This window comes from Montipora capricornis, chromosome 4 (assembly GCF_036669925.1).
Source record: "Montipora capricornis isolate CH-2021 chromosome 4, ASM3666992v2, whole genome shotgun sequence".
Lineage (NCBI taxonomy): Eukaryota > Metazoa > Cnidaria > Anthozoa > Scleractinia > Acroporidae > Montipora > Montipora capricornis.
In genome coordinates, this window is record NC_090886.1 from 47,703,137 (window position 1) to 47,725,636 (window position 22,500).

Sequence of the window (22,500 nt, forward strand, 5' to 3'; positions counted from 1 at the left end):
GTAGGTTCAAGTCCTACAAAGGAGCACTCAGGTTTTTTCTGCATATCACCCCGGTCACGATTGAAAAATATCATGTCTTCATTTCATTCGACAGGGGTTGACAATTCCCATCTCAATTATTCATAGACCTCTTTTGTAATGGTGGCCAAATAAAACATTCTTTTTTGTTAATGCTAATAAGCCTTACTAGCGTTGCTACGACGAGCAAATTTCAAAAGAATTTTTGTTTCAAAATGAGGGCAGTACATGTAGGTCTAATTGACAAAAAGACAAAAGAATGTAAAAGTGGTCGCCATTTATGGTATATTTCAATCGCAGTCTTCATCATACAATTTGAAATTTGTACAATACATCGTGCTACTGTAGTCCTCTAAAGGCCAGTTCAATATCAAAAACCTTTTGAAAACAAAACTCCTACCTGTTAATCCATTCACGCCTAAGGTGAACCCCAATGGACCTCCTTAGCTTGTACATGTATGTTTTGTTTTCCCATTTCAGACCATGTGATGTTACTCTAGGCAACAGTTTTTTTCAAACATATGTATGCATAACTTATGAAAAAACAAAAGGAAAATTCGCTTGGGAGCATCACGTGGTCTGAAACCGCTCGTACCAATTTATTTTTAGGATACTTCGCCCAAATTGGAAGAAGTGAACGAGATGGAATAATCGTGAAAGACTTTTACTAGAGCAAAGTTTTATTTTGAGGTGACGTTTTCGTCAACGTCACCGTTGTAGATCTTAAGCTCCCTAAAATTATTTGAACTTGTAGTAAAAAAAATTTTGAAAAGTATATTAATGAAGTAATTTCCCAAACATTAACTAAATGTGAATGCACTTGTATTACTTGAAATTGGCCATGATTTGGAAAAGGACAAAAAAAGAAAGAACATGAAAAATTACCAGTAACTTTCAGAAGGAATTTTTTTGCCTGTAACCATTCCATTAATTTTGCTTCACCCACAGAATCCTGACCTCCATGGGTGGGAGATTCAAAAGAATTCATCTCAAGTGATAATGGGTGTGGTAAACCTCGTTTTAACCCCGACACTGCCATCAGATATCAGACATGAGGCTGCCCAGGTCAGTTTACGTGTGTTTTTTTGGTTTTTAGTGTGAAATCTTATTATCCCTGCTGCATTACTATGGATACTTTGTGCAGTCAATTTATCTGGCCTCATTTATTCGAAAACACTGATGCTTGTAACTTCTATCCTATGGATCAGTGGCTGTGCAATAGTTTGAGTCAGTGCATAGATCAGTATTTGCACATGGAACCATAAATATGCACACTCTAAGCAGTTGTTATTAAAGGACACATGTTAAAATCTTGACCAATGTTTGAGTATGTATTTATTTTTATATTTTGCATAGCTTCTTTTCCATTGGAGAAAGGGGACTTCATGTTTTGCTTTCTCGTTGGATTCATTGAACATGAGAAATAATGAAAGTTTATTAGTCATATTTTTCTCAGTATGGTTTGTTGTATGTGGGCTTATGCACTTTGTTTCATTTCATTAATAACTGTTTTTTCTACCCCTCGTGCATTGCACTTGGATTATAATAATTATTTGAAGCAGAAAAATGTGGAAAGATGGTGGTCTTCACACTTCTCAGGACAAATTCTAAGCAATTGTCTCTTGTAGAGATCGACGTCTTTTTGACAACAGGATTTGAACCCATGACCCCTCGATGCTGGTCCATTGTAGTTTTATATCAGTGAGAGGTACAGTACAGTAAATGTTAACATTGCGTTCTTTGCTTTAAATGTAGACTCTAATGTGCTTCTTCCAATCTGATTTCATTGATATGTGGAATCCCGTGGCACCTATTGCTTCCTTCTGGGAAATCAGGTCAGTGCATAAACAAACATGAATGATGATTGGATCCTTGGGAGATGCCTGTATGGAGCCCTAACTCTTGGAGTTACATATCTAAGTTTATGGAAGCTTTAACTTAGTATCTGGAATTAGACAAAATAATATCTATCAAGTCTTAGTAAATTTTCAACTCCGACTATTGCATTTCTAGCTTTTTGATTGGCTAAAAAACTCCGACTATGAGCCAATAGTCGAAGTTTTATGTCATATGGAAAATAGTGCGCCAAGATGCTCTTTCCGGACGCTTTGTAAAATTGTGGAAATAAAAATCGGCGGCAAAACCCGGTTTGAAAATTTACTAAAACAATTATTCCATTCGCCCTTGTTGGATATGAAGTGATTATAACCAGCTCGCGCTACGTGCTCATTGGTTATTTTATCACTTCATATCCAACTCGGGCTCATGGAATAATTGTTATTTAGTCCCAGGAGTCAATATGGGTTGAGTGGATGTAGAGATTGTTCACCCATCGACTACTAACCTGTCCCCATTGACGAGTAAAATCATCTGGCGTTAGACAGAGCAAAATCTGTTGAGTCTCACTCCCAGGAGTCAATGGGTTAACTAGGCTAAGTGAAAGCGTCACAAACAGGATGTAGTTTTGCATGATGGCCATGACTTCTGAATAAAAATATCTTTAGAAACAATCACAACCATTCTCCCTGAAAAGGGGAGTGGTCCTTTTAAAAAAATGTTGCAAAGCAAAGCTAAAATAGTAAGTCTTGTTCTTTTTAAGTTCTCATGTCATGGTTTCCATTGCTGAGTTTTTGATTGGCCACGCAAGCCATGGAACTGTTCTGCTGCATTATTTGAGGGAACTGGCACTTTGCAAGAATGAATTTCTAAGAAAACACAAGGTCAGTTTAGATAACTCTTTGTAGGCATCCATTGCAAACTGGTTTGTGTTGTTTTGAAGTCAACCTGACTACCGGTATTTATACGATTTTTCTTTTTTCCAGGAGCAAGCTTCCATAGGCTGTCATTTACCAATCTGTTCTGTCTCTCAAACTAAGCTTGAGGTAATGAGTTAATTAATAGATCTGAAAGTCAATAAATCGTTCTGGTGATCTGTTGGTGCTAGACGTGAAGGTACAAAATGTGGGTCGCAAGTCATTGTCTTACCAAAACTGAAATAACTCTACCCTGTAACTGTGGTGTTTGCAAAACTATAGAGGCACTCAAACGTTTTACTCGTCTTGAATTCCAAATGAGTGGGAGGAATCCCTGGTTGACAGGTGTCAGAAACACTACTAAACAGTAACTAAAGTTGTTCTAAAAGGGAACCTCCACTTCAACGAAAAAAAAAACATACATAATTGACCACTCCCCATGGGGAGCATTTCAGGGCCAATGAAACACAATCACAACAGAACAGAACATTCAACAACAACTCTTGAATGCCAACTGACTGGAGGCAGACTAGTTGGCTATTTACAAGTGCAGTCGAGAAATTGAACCAGGGACTACCAGGAACGAATTCAATGAGTGGCCAGAACATGTCTTGAACCTGGGATCCCTGGAACTCAAGGCAAGCGCCCTAACCACAGGGCCACACTGCCTCCACAAATAACTTAAAATCACAGAAAGTAACATTTACAGTCAGATCAGTCTTAATTTTTTTCTAAGAAAGTGTTTGCGTCCAAAAATAAAATAAGGTTTAGAATCGCCTATTTTTGTTTTCAAATTTCGCAGGCACCGCCATCTTGAATGATTGTGACGTGTCACGATTGCTCTATTGTGTTAGAGCAATAGGGAAACCGTAACACAGCACAACTACTCAATAAGGTGGTGCCTACAAAATTTGAATTCCCCAGGGCGCGTTCGATTGACCGTATTCCGGAATAGGAATACACGGAATAGAAGTTAGAAATCCTTCGTTTTTACGGAGATTCACATTAAAATTATCAAACACTTGCTAAAATGCTATTTTAAACATATCTTTATTATCCTTGTTGCTTCAAAAGCACCAGACATACCGTTTTAAATCATCACTCCACTTATTCTTATTCCAGAATAGGGTCAATCGAACGCACCCCCAGTTTTCTCAAATCCCATAATACATCTTGTTTACCCCCAAAATTTTGCATAATCAGTTTGAAATTTGTCCTGGGGAGGGAATCGAAAACAATACCTGTGCAGAATTTTCTGGGGTAAACAAGGTGTATTATGAGAAAGTAGTGACTGTGAACATAAGCTAATTTAAGAATCAGTTTTCTTGATATAAGCTGATATCTGATCTCACCCTAGAGAAAGAATAATTGTAGACCTCCATGAGACTTTATGATATGTGTGGTATAAAATCCTAAATCATCATCTTATAAACAATTTTTTTAAAACTAATTTTGAACAAATTTGTTTTGAATTTATTCTTGTTCCCTTTAAGTCTAGGCATATCTTGCTAGTTGAAGGATTTTTTTCAGTAAAGGGAAAGACTTTTCTTGGTAATGGTCAATCAATAATTGTGACCTGCCTGTTAGTCATGATGATCAAAATTACTTTTAAGTTGATCACCTTGTTTTCTCTCAACAGGAAGTTTTCTTAACTTCCCTATGCAGTCCAGATATTGAAACTGTGCTTATTTCACTTTCCTGTTTTGGCCATATGTGCAATGAAGTGGACATTGTACAGAGCTCAGAGTCTCTCAATGAGCTTCCAACATCTCAGAATATGCATGTTTACCGTGATCTGTCTGATGAAGCTACTAAATTTAGAGCTGGTGAGTTTAGTAGGTTTCGTTTTTTTGGGAGGGGGAGGGGGTGGTAGGTAGAGGGCAGGATGCTTGCAACACTATGTCTTGAGGTGTGTTTTAATAATTAAATTATTATTTATATGTATGGTAAGGTAAGGTAAGGTAAGGTAAGGAACTTTATGCAACTGTCTAGTCTTCTAGTGCTCGAGCACCTCAGGCGACCATGTTGAGTCCCCAGAGATTGAAAACTTTTGTTTTTGCACACCAAAACTTGTTCCCAAACATTTCAACTGGAGGCTTGGGGTACGAAATCGATTGTCTATGGCCAATATGGTTGCCGCGTAGATAAGGCCCATTGTTGTTTTTATGAATTGTGGTGGTCCCTTAAGATACAGCCTTGTAGACTGGGCCTTCTGCAAGTTTGTGACCTGGTCCCAGTTGTTCACACCAGTGGATAAGTCACTATCTAGAGTACTAGATTGTCTAGCACACCTTCTAAATAGATGTGCTTAGAGTGTGCAAATTCACAGTTATGAGGGTGAAATTAATACTGAAATCTTTGCAGAAATTGAAACTGTCAGATATTGACTTGTCCACCAGTTAAAGTTTTCCAGCCTTTGAACAACTGGAGCCTGCTTGTTTAGGAAAGCTGATCTTTTAAATAGTTTCAAGGTAACAGAAAGCAAAGTGGTAGTAAAGTATAACGACTTAAATCCTCTCCGTTCTTGAGATACAGAAGGAATTGTGACACCCAAAATGGCCCGTAAAGTTTGTCAGCACTTTCTGGAAATGGGCCCCTGGTCTACAAAATTCAAGGGCTGCTGTGAGGTTACACCTCTCACGCTAATTACAAGTGTAAATGTCATGATTAATTTTGTAAAGACTGAAACTCAGATTCAATGGAAAGACAAAGTCATTGACATGTTTCAGCTTATGCAGTCATTTGTTCAATTTTCCTTCTGATAATCTTTTCATCCCCAGGAAGAGCTGCATTACAAAAGCGCATCATGGCTTTGTTGAGACAGCTTGACAGGCAAACTGCAGGGAATGTGCAGGTAATGTCCTTGTATTTTGAGCACATTTTATTTGATCATGCAATGTGGAACAGAGATTGTAAGATAATTAATTTTTCAAGGAAATAAGAGCCATCAAAACACATTTTAAAATGTTTACCTCAGTGACAACCAGGGTATGTTGTCTTCCTTATACTGCTAAAATCTTGTCCAGAAAACCAGATTTTTATTGTGGAAGCCATTCGAGGAAATGGAATCCTTCCTCACCAGCTTCCTTTATCAAATGAAGGACATGTTCATGTATTAAAAATTGAAGTCTTCCTCAAGGAATTAATTCCTTTCCTCTATCAGGGCTTACACACTGTATGTCAGTAACTATTGTGCCTGAAAATGAAACTATTGTGATGATTATCATTTCTAGAAAAAGTTTTTATTAGACATCGTTTCAGCACAGTACTTTACTTTTCAGTATTTTGCTTTACCAAAATGTAAAGCGTAGTTTATTACTCCAATGATCAAGTTTGTCCTTCTTATCTCTTATAGGCCTGGGAAGGTACCTACTCAAAGTGGCAGAGGTTGACATATGACCTAGCAAATTTCGCTAAAGAGGAACCATCATCAGCAATGGACGTTCAAAAATATCTGCGACGAAAAACAGGATCTAAAGTTAATATGGACAATTTGCAGGTGAAACGTAATCATATTTTTTGGGAATGGAGGGGAAGCTTTGTAAGGAGAGAATAAATCTCACTTGGTCAAGGAGAAAACCTGCACAAAGCATTTTACTAGGGCAGCCTCAGTTGAGCCATATGCCTATAAGTGAATTTTTTTCTGGTGTCATTGTTTCTGTTTTGTTTCAATAACATACACGGTTGATCATAGAAGGCATCTTAGTTAAACTTATCTAGATGTAAATATCCAGTTTCAAGCCTTTTGGCTTTGATGGTAAAGTCAGCTTACAGGCCTAGTGGCCCATTAGGCCGGAACTTATCCTCGGTTTCTGTAGCATGAAGCGACAAGGAGTATTTCTACTCCCCCCTGGATGGGATGCTAGTCCATCACAGGGCTACCCCCAGCATTTTGCTGGTACCCATTTATACACCTGGGTGGAGAGAGGCACCGAGGGAGTAAAGTGTCTTGCCCAAGAACACAACACAATGTCCCCGGCCAGGTCCCGATCCTGCACCATTCGCTCTGAAGTCAAGCACGCTAACAGCTTTGGCTTTGATGATAAGGAAGTTATTAGCCATCAAAAAGTGATAAATTCTTGGGTGGCAAAGGTGCTAATCACATCCCGTACATTTCTTTAATAGTAAAATTTAGAATTGCTCATAGATTATGTGGTTATCAAGTTCACGTTTTCAGAGATAGCTCATTAAGCAATACACTTTTAATACTCAGTACTTTATTCTAGACTGACTGATAAGAAAACGATAGCCTTGTGCTACATGTATATAATGAGAGATTCCCCTTTATCCTCATTAATTTTCTCTCTCGTCAAGTCATGTAGCAAGCACTATTGTGCTGGTAAAGTGTCTCCCAAAAGAGCACATGAATCTGTTTTTCTGTTTCTAGAGAACTGAGTTTATTGACCGTCTTGTCTTTTTTCATGGTACGTAGGGGTGTTTAAATGAGTGGACATACATGACCGGGTTCCTTTGTTCCTTGGGAGGAGTGTGTTTGACCTCCATGCAGTCAATCAGGTATTTTTATCAATTACAGTAGTCTTCTCAATTCCCGTCATGACATGTTGCAGTTCCTTTCTATAGTCCTTTGTCATGTCCTCCCTTTCTTTGCTTCAATCGTTTTCCTTTCCTTTTGGTTCCTTTCCCTTCTCCTTTGTCATATCTTATCCCGTTCTAATACTTGCTTTTATGCTCCCCTCTTCTCCTTGCTTCTTTGCTCTGCTTTCCTCTTTGATCTATCGTTTCATTATTGTGTGTAGTTCAATTTTTTCTTGTTTCACATTGTTGTAGAAGATACAGCAGAAGTCTCCCATCGTCTGTTCACTCTGTCACTCAACCCCAGAAAACCGAAAATGTGACAATAACAAAGTAAGTAACAACCTCTTTACCTTTACATCAAGGTTGTTTTACTGTCAAAAAGTCAGAGCTTTTAACTTAATATTAATTTATTATAATTCCTTTTCTATAATGATTTGTAGGTTTATGCAGGACTTACTGAGTCTTTTGGTTTGCAGTAATGAAAGGACTGGGTTACAGGTTGGTGTTGGTAACTCAATGAAGTCGCATTCATCTGCAGCATTAAATGAAGTTTAACAGCAGCATTTAACCCTTTTGCTGGGTTTTTGATTGGTCAATGACTGATGCATAAAATTAATAGGTTTTAGAATTCAATATTGAAGTTGCGATGGAAACACAATTATGGAGAAATGCTGTTAAGTAAACAATAAATAAAAATTTATGAACTTGCTAATGCATTTTGTGATTAATGGTTGGTCATGTTGTTTTGAACGTTCTCAAATTATACTTGCTTACAGCTTGTGCAATTTTGAGAACTTTCAAGACATCACTCATGTACATAAATCATGAAACAAGTGCACTCGCATTCGTACAATTTTGTATACTTATTAATGTCACAAGTATTGTAGGGAGCCATGGAAAAAAATGAAAGCAAGGTGCAGTAGTTAAATTAAACTCTTACAAGTCCCCAGTTGTTCGAAAGGTGGATAGTGCTATCTGGATAAATCACTATCCATTGGATAGCCAGGCCTTCTGATATTAAGCGATGGTGCGATTTCGCACGATCGACCTCAAATCGCATCCGATCGCACAATTCACGAAAAATCGCATAATTCACAAAAGGACGCACAAAATTCATAAAATGAAACATAAATCAACACGTTTCTTAGAAATTCCTGCATGAATACGCCATTTTTAAGATGATTTATCTTGGAAAAAGGCTAAAAATCCTTTGCCACCTTCGATTTCGTAAACATTCGAAGTTCAAGGCTTTATTTTGCATGTCGGGGACTTGGTACGAGTCTCCTGCAACACAAACACGCACTTATATACACACCACTGAAATGACACAGTTGCCTTCTCTTGGAGAAGAGATTTGTGAAAAATAAGCGAAGTTGTAAGTTTTTCGGCAAAATGTAGTTTCTTTCGTTGAAAACTGATAAAAACTTACTCATGGATAAGTTTGTTGAGAAAATGCCCGCTTTTTCTTCGACGAAGAAGGAAGTTCCCACCTTCCGCCCAATTTGACAGCTCACGGTCGAGCAATAAAGTACCTCACAGGTACGGTCCACGTGGACGATGGACTGATGTTTTTCTTGTCGTGCAATATTAGGGCCGTTTATACGAGAGAAAATAAACCGCGCCTTACTCTGGCCATGGTGTACAAAATACGCAAAAGGAACTATTTATACGAATATATATTCCCAGGTCAATATAAGCCGCGGCTTGAAAAAGACGTGAACATAGATTTTGTACCATTTATACGGGGTGAACATTCGAGTCTTATGTAAGCCGCCGCTTATTTTCTCTCGTATAAATGGGGGTATGGCCCTATTGTGATTGACCATCTTTGGAAGTTCGTGGTTGACAAGCACCTTGATCATTCATTTGGCATGTTAGCTGTGTCCTTTCAACTTGCAGAAGACCTCATTTTTTTTATTTATCCTAACTAATGTCGATCGAGATACATAATTACTGTTCCTTTGTGTTCAAAATGTCTTTAGGGTAGCAAAAAAGTGTTTGTCTTAACCTGAAACCTTTTAAAACAAGCTTAACCCATTGTCATCCAGGTTGCCGCGTGTGACAGTCAATTGATTATCCGGCGTGACGCATGTTAATTACGGTGATAGATGAGCGCTAAAAATAAACCATATGCGCAGTAAATGTACACAAGAGATTGAGTTTTAGAATTAAGTTCAACGGAAGAAGAAACAGTGAACTTCCAGATGATGTAAAAATATTGCTAAAAAGTGATTCAAAACACGTGCTAAGGCTCAACTGAAAATGTAAAGGTAGAATTTTCGAAGCAGCGTGCGTTAAGCAATCAAGAACGTTTTTGATCGCTAACTAAACAAAGCGCTTGAAAAATATATATTATAACTCAAAATATGCCTTGTGCAATTTACAGTTAAGTCTAACCACTCAATGGATAAAAATTGCTTGAAATTTATCCCAATCGCTTTGTTTTCTTGCAGGTATAAGTGCAAAAATTATGCCCAAACGCCGCTGCCGAAACAAACTTTCACGAGGAGCGTTTCTGCTTGTCGAAATACACGTGAACAAAATTAGTTAATTGATCACTATCATGTTTCATGACAGAACAAACAAGGTCAAATTGTGTACAAAAGTGCTCTTTCGAAAACTTTCACTGAAAGATAACTTACACAACACAAGAAAAACAACAGAGAAAATCACTGGAGGTTTTCTCGCATTTGCGGAATATAAACGCACGGTCGGATTGATTTATTTGTTGAAAATACCGATCTTCCGAGGTATGCCGAAGGCGAAAATTCCTTCGATTACCAATTTATTTTAGGAAAAAAAACTTGTTATTTGCAAAAAGTCCATCGGTTGATCGATATAAAGCTAAAGTCGGGAGCTAATCAATGTCCATTATGACGTTAATTGCTACGAAGGCCTTTAATTCTGCGCGGCTTACTGCATGAAAAAAGGCAGTGCGCTCGGGGATTTTAAGAGTTTTTGACAGGCATACCTACTCGTTTCGTTTACCATTAATTCCCATAGATCATCTCCTATGAAAACTAAGAAAAATATTTAATTCATTACGATTATCTAAAACGAAATAAAGAGCAGTAGCTGCCACGAAATCTGGAATTTGAATATTATCGACCTGATCATTCCAGCGAGCTTCATGTTTATCATCGGTCGCTTGGTTTTCACCGTCTTCTTCGTCACTTTTAAAGCCAACTAAATCAAAATTTTTATCTCTAGTATCCCCTCCTCTTACAGGAAAACCATAAAAGATCCCTTAGATCCCTGGATCCTCCGAATCCGAAAAAAAAAGCATGAACATCCCCATCGTTAGGTGCGTTATCTGGCGCATCGGCTGTTGTTTTCGCGTAATTTGATCGCGCGATCGAAAGGGCAACGAGATGCTTCTGTGAAGCATACACTGGGTTGCCTGTGGTACGTGCTACAGAAAATCAGAAGGCACTGAATTGTGTGGTATTGAAATACAGCATTCCAGTCTCTGAAGAATAACAAATAAAAGAGAAGCGAGAAACATTGGCTTCTGGGCTGACATGTTGATAATTTTCAAGTTCCCTCACAACTTCTTTTTACCACAAGTGTGCCCTCTAAGCATCTGAATGCTTTCTAATACTAAAGTTCACTGAAGTTAAGCCCTGCCGGGCGGGGTTAGTGTTTGGATGGGAGACCAAAATAACGTACCCCTCCTAAAAAAGAAGCATCGGACCGAAAATACTATTAACTCTAACAAATGCGAACTCAGCAAGGTACAGATCTTTTTAGCTTGCTTTATGCAAAACAAATATTGATGAAAAAGCAAATAACTATCGATACACAGTTTTCAGAAACCGGACGGTCTATCGAGAATAAAATATTTACGACATCAAAACAACATTAATTTTGAACCGTGAATATAGAATATAAAAAGTTACGATCAGCGACAAACATTTTGGGAGATTTTTGCTACGTTCAAGTAAATTGCAAAATCGAAAGTGACTTGGCCGGAATTCAGCGGGCGCCGTGATTAAGTTATCGCTGTATGTTTACTCGCCAAACAGTGAAGCATCTGTGTCAAATGATGGCAAGATACCGGGTTTTTGTAAGTTTCTTTTTCTGTCAAGTGTTATAAAGTTTGACAATGAAATGAGCGAAGTCAAAACAAAGATCACAATCGCCCAACTCTTATTTATGCAAAGTCAAAATTTACTCTCCAAGACACGTACGACGTTATTTATCACCAGGTAATTCCATCATTTTGGAAATAGCAGCTACTTTATTATTCATCTGCGTCACAAGTTTTCACTGATTTTGGGGCTCATTTTGTTGAAACTCAAGCACGCTTCCAACAGGCCTGTGAACCCTTCCTGCTTACAGAGCAATACTAAAAAACTTCTCCCATATCACATTTCAACCTTAAGCTCGAAAATTCAATACACAACATGATATTATAATTCACAAAGGCAGAAAATACCACAGAATCCTTTTCCAGCGAAAATTTTATTGAAACAAACAACATATTTGCTCTTAGAGGCGAAAACCTCTTCCTATTTCATTGCGTGCGTGAAGACAAGAAACTCAATTGTGTCAAATTACCATGTACTTCAGGTAAATACTGCTCACTTTGATTTCGTCTCGACGGGCGATAGATTGTTGTCGAGGTCCAGTACTCGTCGCTTTTGAGATTCATGCCTAGTTTATCCAACTGACTTTCCATTATTGAGCTCCATAAGGGTATATTTTGTTTAAGGATCCACTAAAACGCCATTCGCGTTGCATGACTTTCGACGCCATTGCAGGCTAAGTTAATGATTCTACTGTGTCCACCAGAGAAATCTACGCAGTTCCACTACCCTCTCGATCCTAAGAAAATACGCCCAGAAGGCTCTATACACAAAGACACCACTTACCAGGGGAGTGACAGGCAAGACTTTTACCGACACGGAAAAAAAAAAAACTAAAAAAAAGAAAAAAAAGAAAACAAACAAACTAAACGAAGACCTCGACTGGGTTTGCCTTATAAGGCAACCCAGTAAAAAGCCAGCCCTTGTGGGGTCTCTTATCAGCTGTCAAAATATGCTCACTAGACGACAAATGATTGGTCAATTATCCTACTAAATCTCCATAACAACAAAAAATTTAGATTTACTAAGGGAGACTGGGTAGAGGCCTAAGATCACCTGTGGTCAAGACGCCATTTTGTACGGCCGGTTACGGCCGGTTTGGGTATTTCAGGGGTCATTGCGCGCGGCCGGTTACGGCCGGTTTGGATGTCAATGGGTTAAAATTGCTGAGAAAAAAATCGCATAATTTACATTATTTATCGCATAATTGGCCTTTCTAATCACACAATCTGCCCTGAAAAAATAGCATAATTTGCATTTTTTAATCACACCCTATCAGAAGGCCTGGATAGCGCAATAATTGGTTTTGCTATGACTTACCCACTGGATAGTGATTTATCCAGCAGATAGCGCTTTGCATCATTTGAACAACTGGGGCCTGATGATGATGATAATCATAATAACTTGTCCTTTTGTTTGGATACACTTTTCGTTATTTCGTTAGATACGAAGCACTGTTAATGAGATGGTTGGAGGTGAACTGAGTCAGAAACTCTACCCAATTCTTCTGACGCAGATTATGATAGTTGTCAGCAGCTTCTTTGCACCATCAGGGCAGGTTGGTTCTTTTAAGATTTTTCTTAGACAGTCGGTAATAATAATTATTCTATTCAGGATTATGAACGTTTGTTTCCAACTTTTCATTATGTCATTTCACACAAAATTTTATGTTTCACATCAGGTTCACTGGATAGTTAATAGAATATTAATATCTCGTTTGCCTCTTTGAAAGGTGGTTGTTCAAGAAAGAAGCACTCTTTTTACAGAGCAGGTAGAATTTGCTAGATCATGTCATATTAAGAAATTTAGACAAACAAATTACGATGAACAGGATCAGGTGTTTTTTTAAGGGATATGAAATTATTGTTCCATTGCATAAAAGATTTCTGTGATGGAATCGAAAGCCCATGTTCCCTAAAAACTCTTCATCCTGAACTTTGTAACTTGTTCAGGTCAGTAAGTGTTTATCATGTTGTTCATCAAGCACTTGACAACAAACATAAAAAAACTTATAAAATGAAAGATTTTGTATAATGTTGTTGTTACCGTTTTAAAGTAATAAGTAATGTGTTGAAATCCTCATCTGCTTTTAAGCGCTCATTGGATGAACCAGAGTCAAATAGATAAGTAGATTTGTGGAGATGGACTAGTTCAAACACTTTTATTTGCTTTGCAAGAAGCATGAAAATTTGGGAGTAGCAAATAAATGTGTTTGAAGTAGTCCATCTCCACAAACCTACATATCTATGAACTACTGTTACTGTACCATTTACGGTATAGCTATAATTAGGTGCTATGATTTAATCTAGTTTCACTGATTTCATTTATGCTGAAAAATGTAAGTAGCTTACCTCCTGTTTTATACATGTAGGTGCTTATATGGCTTATGTTTTCCTCTTTTTCTGTTATTGGTGATAGTGTTAGTATCTGAATTTCAGAGACAGACTAAAATTTGTCAAAAGCTAGGAGACAAAGGCAATGCGTGTGTACCATGCGTTGTTATTGGTAGACAAGGGGCAGTAAATGAAGTCATTATCACCATGGTAACTCCACATTGGTTGCTTACTTCCAAACACAGATCACTGTCATCATCAAACATATATTGGAAAATAAACTTGAACACAAGAATTCTCCGCAACTGAGTGGAATTGATGCCATGATCTTATCGTTTGTAAGGTCAGCAGTAATCTATATGTAAGGTCTAAAAATAATTTTATTGTTACAGAAAAGTACAGAACCATGATTCCACCATTATCGGGCTAAGGGTGTTAAATGCGTTTTGTTTTGTTTGAAAGATATGTAAGGAACCTTCCAGTCAGCCAACAGACTCTGCAGATCAAGTGTAAACTCTGTCAGTTAATTGATGTGGTAAGTATGTGCAGTAAAGTTGCTTGCCCTTAAAAAAATTAAATTGAAAGGTCACAAGGTTTGTAATAGTACATGTAATCAACTTCTGCAAATTGAAAAAAAAATTCCATAAGGGCTAGGTGGCATTGACCTTTATCAGTCAGGATACATATACAGCTGTAAGAAAAAAACACATGCAGTTGTTGTTCATATTGGTGGTTTACAGCTGCACTGTAGGTGTAATAAATAATATTTATGGTCATATTTTGATGAATTTAACTGGGAATAACCAAAATACAAGAACAAAACACCACATTTACACTGAAAGAAAGGTAACCCCTTTGTTGCTATTCAGGTGATGGCAAAGAGGGATGAACTTTTACTTCATCAAGAGGTAAAGCTAAGGAACAAGCTTGTTGAATATCTCACAGACTGGGTTCTTCCATCTGCCGAACACCATCAGAGTGTCCCGGCTGAGCTCTCAGTTTTGTCAAAGTAAGTTATGGAATTCTCCCTCTGCATTCATGGGAATACTGAAATGTCTTATAAAAACTACATGATTATGTTTTTGTCTGGAAGGCTAATGTCCATGTGGTAACATGAATTCAAGCTCATGAACTTTTGCATGTTGAAGGAAGTGCATCCCAGACAAATTTTCTTGAAAGTACTCTCTTTTTGTCTATTTGAAGAAATATTTTTCAACAATATGAGTGCATTGCTTTTTAAATCCTCAGAGAACTTGATGCGACTGTAATGCGTGCCATAGCATCACTGCTGTCAGGATTGCCTTTACAGCCTGAAGGTACAGAGACGGACATTGTGGAAGCCAAGTCACAACTCTTTCTCAAGTATGTTGCAAAATATCAGTTCAATTGACAACTTTATAAACTGAGGCTTTAAGGCAAAGTATTACCACACTGGTCCATTTGTTTCATCCCTCGTCCCCTCTTAACTTTTTTTGTTTGCATGTACGGGGTGGAAGTACAATTAAAGAAAGAAGGGCACTCTTCTATTAGCACACTATCATGTTGTTGGAGAAAGCATGCTATGAGAAATCCTTTGTAAATTTTTTAATTTGCAGATATTATGATCAAATTCTCATTTAACTGTTAATTGAAATCTCATTCCCAGGGTCTCTCTTCTTTGACGTTTCAAGCGTTAGGCCTTCGTCAGAGCGAATCACTCTGACGAAGGGCTAACGCTCGAAACGTCAGCTTTTAGAATCTCTGTACGGTGGCCAATTTACATTATCAACTCCGTTGATAAAACCAAATTTTTGTATACCACTTCCCCACCGATGCAACACCACAGTTTCTTTAAAAACTACCCCTTCATTCTCTTCATTCTCTCTTCTTTGCCTTGTTTGGCACCGGTGGCTCAGTTGGTTGAGCACCGGGCTGCCATGCGGGAGGTTGTGAGTTCAACTCCGGCCCGACCAACACTCAGGGTTTTTAAATAATTGAGGAGTAAGTGCTACCTTTGTAATTACATCCACAAATGGTTAGACTTTCAAGTCTTCTCGGATAAGGACGATAAGCAGGAGGTCCCGTCTCACAAATAACTTCCATGTTCATTAGTTCCCTGTGGGACGTTAAAAGAACCCACACACTGTTTGAGAAGAGTAGGGGATGAAGTTCCCAGTGTTTTGGCTGTCCTCTGTGTGTATATGGGTTGGTGTGTATAGCAGGTCCACATCAGCTGAATTGGCCTTTCCGAAATTCAGCAGGGAACTGGGGCGAGTTTCAAGTTTTAACTAATCGATAAACTGACACTACCACATGAAAGATCATGTTGAGATTGGTCATTTGGCCAAGTATGGTGCTTTTAGGGTGAACAGAGACCAAGTTATGAACCTTGAAACATGGTTCAAAATCCATACAAATGTCTCTAATTTTGACAAAGCCTCCCCCAAAACCATATAAACTCTAATTTTTTTTTATCAGTTGAGTGACAACTGTAAAATCCTGTCATGTACCTACAATTTGAAAGAAGCTGCGATGAAAATCACTATTTTTGCCCATTTTAAAGAGTATCATGGAAATCATAAAAATTTTAAGAGTTTCTATGGTTTTGGGGGACGCTGTATCAAAATTAGAGATGCCTGTATGGATTTTGGCCAATAGCTGTCAAAACTGCAACCTGCTCAAACAAATAAAATAAGAAATAACAAACAAACAAACAGGACAGAGGAGGCTGAGCTGAGAGACCCTGGGAATGAGGTTGTGTTAATTGTACTCTTAGAGATTCAGTGAACAATTCCATTGGAACTGTTGCCTGATCTTTAGCTCGGGGATCTTAGCAATTCCTTTACTGAGCCTCTTTTCATTTCATACTTTATGTCTTGGTGCAATAATATTGATCTTTCATATTTACCATAGGTACTTTACTCTGTTCATGAACTTGATGAATGATGGAAAAAGCACCGCACAGGCACAGGGAGATGTGTGTTACATTGCATCACAAACCTTGCATCAAAACACAGTCCTGGCCATGTCAAATCTACTGAATGCTAACATTGATACTGGACTCATGTATGCAATAGGTAGGAAACTATTTGGGCCAAGACAAGAAATCATTTGGGGATGTTACATAGTGACAGTAACAGACAGAGATCCCGGTAATTCAACTTACAGACAATACTGCAAGGGAAGAGAACGGACGAACCTCAAAAGACACATTTAAAAAATAATAATATCAATATAAACTTAAGTGGACATTAATTTTGTATTCTTTTGTTAGTATAGGTAGTCACATGATTTTGAGTGCAATTTGGAATAAATAAGCAGGGGTAAATTTTTTCAAAGATGACCAAACTATGGGCTTGTGCAATTTATAGACTTCGAAAATTTTTTACAATTGCTTCTTTATTCCAAATGGCACGAGAAAAATCATGTGATTACTTATTAATAACACACATGAAAAAATTCGAAGATACGCAGATATCACCCAATCAGGGAAAAATTGTGCCATAAATTGCGCCATCCAGGTGCGCGCTTGATTTGAAAACAAAAGATTTGATTGGTTCTGACCAAACCCTATTGTTTATTAACCAATCATAACCCAGAATCTCGATGTGTTTTTTGCACTGGTGTTACACCTGAACTGCACTGCTCTTAGCCAATTAGAACTGAGTCATTTTTTCATGTATATTATTAAGCAGTAAACATTTGTAATATGTTAAACATATGTACATGTAACAATAGGTCTAGATCTATCATATTATGCTTATTCAGTAGTGAAAGCAGTTGCAGGTTGTTTCAGCTTCCAGTTTTGGACACCAGATGAGACCTTCAATGATGTGACAATAGTGCTAAGAAAAAATGTAAATTTTTGTATGTCGTAGGGCTTGGTTACCATGATGATCTACAGACTCGGGCTGTTTTCATGGAAGTCTTAACCAAGATTCTGCAACAGGTGTGAAAATAAGGAAAGACTTGAATGTGCATGTGTAGGTTTTTCGATTTTTCGCCTCTCTTAGGTCAACCTGTTTAGAGTTGTCCTGCCGACCCAAATTAACAATGTAATTTAACCATTTTTTACTTTAAATCATTAATTTGAAAAAATGAGCATATTAACAGCATAGAGAAAAACGTGTTGTCTTAATTTTACAATAGCATCAACAAACGTTTCCGCCATATTGATTTTGGGTTCATGACTTGTTGTTTCCAACTCGCAAGGCAAAATTATGGTTATTTTAATTTTTTCCAAGGGCACAGAATTCGACAATTTAGCAGATACAGTGTTAATGGACAGATTTGACAGATTAGTGGATTTACTAACTCTAAAAGGAGAAGGAGGCAAGCTGCCAATTGCTTTGGCCTTGGCCAGTGTAACACCTGTTCAACAAATGGTAGGGAAACATGAAAGCCCTTTAGATTTGTGTTTTGTATGGCTTCATGTTATTTTTAGCCAATCAATCTTTTCGTAATAATAATAATTATTGTGATCATTACTGTCAGGTGTTCCTGTCATCTATTTCACTGCATTAAGATTAGTTTGTTTCATTGCTTGTATCTTTTTGTAAAATAAATGGCCTAAGTAATTTCTTTAGTTTTGAATTTGATTCGTTTTCTTTGTGGTCACATGGGAACTCTACTGTTACAGTAGTACTAGGATCCTTTAACAATCATTCATAATCTACAGCAGAGCTAGGATAATACTATGAATGATGGCAATGGATAAGGTAGCGTGTGATAATAAAATGCTTGAACCGCTTGAAGGCTGTAAACTACTGCAGCTGTATCATTGAACCATTAACTATTGGGTAGTTTTTAGCCATTTTACAGATAACCATTAAGGCCGGGACACACTAGGGGATAAGTCGCTGCGACACGTTGCCGCAAGAATTCGCCTTCTGTGACACGGTTAATTTCATGAAAATCATTGTCGCTGCGGCAGAATTTTGTTGCCGGAATCAGTCGCACGAATTCAAACCAGTTTGAATCCGTGCGACTTATCGCAGCGACAAAATTAGCAAAAGCAGCGTTGTCGCATCATGTGTACACTTCTGGCAACAAGTCACTGAGACAAAATATAAATGAACCAATGAGAGAGCGTCATATGATCAGCCATATTGAATTAGAAAACTAGTTCACATACCCCCTCATACGAGATCACTGCGTGTGCTCCGAACAGGCGTCTTGTGGCAGCGACGTGTTTTGCAAGTAGTACACATGGAGCAACTTGTCGCAGAGACATGTCGCTGCGACTTGTCGCCTAGTGTGTCCCAGCCTTTAAACCATTGACCCCTCAGGCATCCGAGGATGCAGGCCCCAGTTGACAAGTAAAATAGTCTAGCATTAGACAGAGTAAAATCTGTTAAGTCTCACTGCCAGGAGTCAATGGATAAATGTGCGTTTGTTCATATACATGAACAGTAGTGTGCCATGAAAAGTCACGTTAAATTTTATTCTTTTTCAGGATGATTTAGCACACGTTCTTGTCACTCTGTTTGATGACAGGCACATTCTTCCCCAGCTCCTAGACAACCTTTTCACTTCAGAGGTTTGTTGAGTCCTTTCATTCTAAAATAAAGTAATATCTTCCAAAAATCTAAGTTAGTACATTGATGAGAAAAATTGGATACTGTGTTCTCCAGTTTAGCTGTGTGGGTTATCAAAGGAAAAGTAATATCATCGTCGAAAGACCTCTTTGACAGTGGCAGTCTAAGAAAACATCCTTTTGTTTGTTTAAGCCTTTCTACTCTCGTTACTATGGTGCTGTGCTGCTCACTATAACTTTGAATAAAAGCTCTTTGGTGATATCCAAAAGTGAAACCTCTCTTTGCTTCCTTCTATTACACAGGAAGGCAGCATAGTCCAGTGGTTAGGGTGTTGGGTTTGCATGTGGTTGCCCTGGTTTCAAATCCCGATCTGACCTCTGGTATGGATTTGTTTCCAGTTGTCCCGGATTCAACTCCACCTCGCTTTGTAAATTGCCAACTGATTGCCTCCTGCCAGATGGGGTTCTTAATCATGTCTCTGTTAAGTTTGCATTGTTTCTTTCAGATTATTAAAAGTGGGGTGCCTGTGAACTAGCTTGATAGCCAAGTGCACTTCCACTATAAACAAAAGCATTTACATTTACAATTTATTATAATGTTAAATGTGTCGTATAAGGTGCTTAAATTGTGTGGTAAGGCATGAAGTTTCAAATTGCAATGAACCGAATCGAAAAAGAAACTTGTTGAAGAACACCCGTGGTGGAACTTAAGATTGTGCATGAGGAAGTAAAATTAAGCTTTTATAAATTATGAACATGACCTAAAGGAAAATAAACAATCTCAATCCGCAACCTTTCTAGGTAAACAGTGCTGAGGGAATGCAAACGTTATTCAGAGGAAACAGCTTAGCAAGTAAAACTATGACTTACTCCTTCAAGGCCTTTGGTGGCAACTACTTGCATACTCTGTTGGGACCACTAATATCACCAATGTATAAAGAAATGGTATCCTTCGAAGTCGATCCAGCAAGGTCAGTGTTATAAAACATGTTTTTATTTAATCCATGTTGTACAATGCTGGGTGGATTTTGTTAAGTGTCCAAGGAATAAAATTTGGGGTTTCACGGTTCTCCCTAGTTTTCAGCATAACTGGTAAGGGACCTTTTCAAACTGGTAATAATATATATATAAATATATATATAACGTTTAGAAGAAAGACAACTTCACAGCGTAGCGACTTCAAGTTTCATGTTTGGACAATCATGTAGCCTGATGATTGTCCAAACATGAAACTTGAAGTCGCTACCCTGTGAAGTTGTCTTTCTTCTAAACGTTATATTCGCTCTACTTCACGTATCGAGCACTCTGCAGCTAACTGGAACCCCCTACTTGCACTATATATATATACAGGGTAGCGACTTCCCTGAGCGGGATTTGAACCCACGTCCCCCCATTACTAGTCGGGTGTGATCACCACTACACCACCAGGACAACCATGCTGGCAACACAGCCATCGAAGAGGTGATTTACGTGGTTAAGGCGTGGGCCTCCCGGGAAATTTTCTTTCAAGGTGACAAGGTAGGGGAGCCTATAACTTCACTTGAAACCCAACTAAGGATCAAGTTAATGATGCACGACCGTAGTCAACTTAGCGGATGACAAGGAAGGATCCTAGAAGGATACAGGCTAATTTTAATTTTAGAGAAAGTGTAGGAAAGAAACCCTGACAATGCACACCCCAAATAATCATATTTTTAACTGAATAAATGTTTTGAAAGAAAATTTGCCCTGAGCGGGATTTGAACCCACGTCCCCCCATTACTAGTCGGGTGTGATCACCATCGGGTGTGATCACCATCGGGTGTGATCACCATCACCATCACCATGTTGCCAGCATGGTTGTCCTGGTGGTGTAGTGGTGTAGTGAAAATTAGCCTGTATCCGTCTAGGATCCTTCCTTGTCATCCGCTAAGTTGACTACGGTCGTGCATCATTAACTTGATCCTTAGTTGGGTTTCAAGTGAAGTTATAGGCTCCCCTACCTTGTCACCTTGAAAGAAAATTTCCCGGGAGGCCCACGCCTTAACCACGTAAATCACCTCTTCGATGGCTGTGTTGCCAGCATGGTTGTCCTGGTGGTGTAGTGGTGATCACACCCGACTAGTAATGGGGGGACGTGGGTTCAAATCCCGCTCAGGGCAAATTTTCTTTCAAAACATTTATTCAGTTAAAAATATGATTATTTGGGGTGTGCATTGTCAGGGTTTCTTTCCTACACTTTCTCTCTCTCTCTCTCTCTCTCTCTCTCTCTCTCTCTCTATATATATATATATATATTATACATATTGTTATATATATTATTATTATATAAATTTTACCGGTTACCGCCTGAGAAGGAGAACGCTGCGGACCGTTTTCTATTACTGGTAATTAAGGTGTTTGAGGTGTTGGTTTTAGAGGCTATAGGGGAAAACACTTAATGCACCTATCAATGTTAAGGGTTTGGGCATGGGATGGGATTTTGACATTTTCATTTAAAAAAAAATCAAATTTCCCACCCCTGGGACAAAACAATTGGTCAAAATCCCCACCCTGCAGCAAGTGAAGGTGGTCAAATGTCCTTTGTGTGATCAAAATTGCTACCCTAAGGACATCGCGTACGATTAAAATCCCTGCCCTGGGGACAGACCTCACAATCAAACTCCCGACCCCCCCCCCCCCCCCCCTTCCTCCCTCGGGCTTAACATTGATAGGTGAATGGTTTTCTTTAGATCATCATTAGACATTATTTAGAGCAGTACCCTAACTGCCAAGACAGGTTGTAAGCAAACACAGTAGCTTTTATTTGAGACAGAAACTACCACCCTATCCCGCCAATTATGAGGAGTATAACTTAATCCACCACTTAAATGTCATTAATATTATTTAAAGAAGGGCAAGAATAATTTTTATTTCTCTGATTGTTCTTTGGGTAAGGAAATTATCTGAGTTTGTAGTTTGTGCTGTAACCCTGAAGAACATTACTGGTAATTTTGTCAAAACAGGCTTGAAAAGGGACAAAATGTTGAAGAAAACAGGAACAACCTGATTAAAGCAGCACAGACGTTTTTCAACGAGATTATAGTATCAGTCGACAGGTAAATTTTGTGTATCATTCTGCATGCAATTTCTTTCATCTTAATTTGTTCGTATGAAAGTGGTTTGTAGAAGTCCTATGTACCTGATAGACACTTGTCCGCCCAGCTTTACTTACTGTTTGTAAAGGCCTACGACCATCAGCGAACTCGTTACATGTACAAGTACATGTACCCCTAGTT

General features: G+C 38.3%; 1 protein-coding gene across 2 annotated transcripts in view; it reads left to right on the plus strand.

Annotated features, from left to right (window-relative positions):
• Positions 1-22,500, plus strand: part of LOC138047195 (neurofibromin-like) — a 72,473-nt gene that overhangs the window by 20,573 nt on the left and 29,400 nt on the right. For both annotated transcript variants that reach the window (XM_068893937.1, XM_068893936.1), the window contains exons 15-36: positions 967-1,083; positions 1,774-1,853; positions 2,618-2,738; positions 2,841-2,900; positions 4,411-4,597; positions 5,552-5,625; positions 6,127-6,270; positions 7,204-7,286; positions 7,560-7,637; positions 7,748-7,805; positions 12,840-12,953; positions 13,128-13,166; positions 13,974-14,071; positions 14,191-14,263; positions 14,598-14,737; positions 14,977-15,090; positions 16,621-16,784; positions 17,586-17,656; positions 17,952-18,092; positions 19,163-19,246; positions 20,045-20,214; positions 22,228-22,320. In XM_068893937.1, the coding sequence (XP_068750038.1) occupies positions 967-1,083; positions 1,774-1,853; positions 2,618-2,738; positions 2,841-2,900; positions 4,411-4,597; positions 5,552-5,625; positions 6,127-6,270; positions 7,204-7,286; positions 7,560-7,637; positions 7,748-7,805; positions 12,840-12,953; positions 13,128-13,166; positions 13,974-14,071; positions 14,191-14,263; positions 14,598-14,737; positions 14,977-15,090; positions 16,621-16,784; positions 17,586-17,656; positions 17,952-18,092; positions 19,163-19,246; positions 20,045-20,214; positions 22,228-22,320 (2,303 nt within the window). The remainder of the gene's footprint in view (positions 1-966; positions 1,084-1,773; positions 1,854-2,617; positions 2,739-2,840; positions 2,901-4,410; positions 4,598-5,551; positions 5,626-6,126; positions 6,271-7,203; positions 7,287-7,559; positions 7,638-7,747; positions 7,806-12,839; positions 12,954-13,127; positions 13,167-13,973; positions 14,072-14,190; positions 14,264-14,597; positions 14,738-14,976; positions 15,091-16,620; positions 16,785-17,585; positions 17,657-17,951; positions 18,093-19,162; positions 19,247-20,044; positions 20,215-22,227; positions 22,321-22,500) is intronic.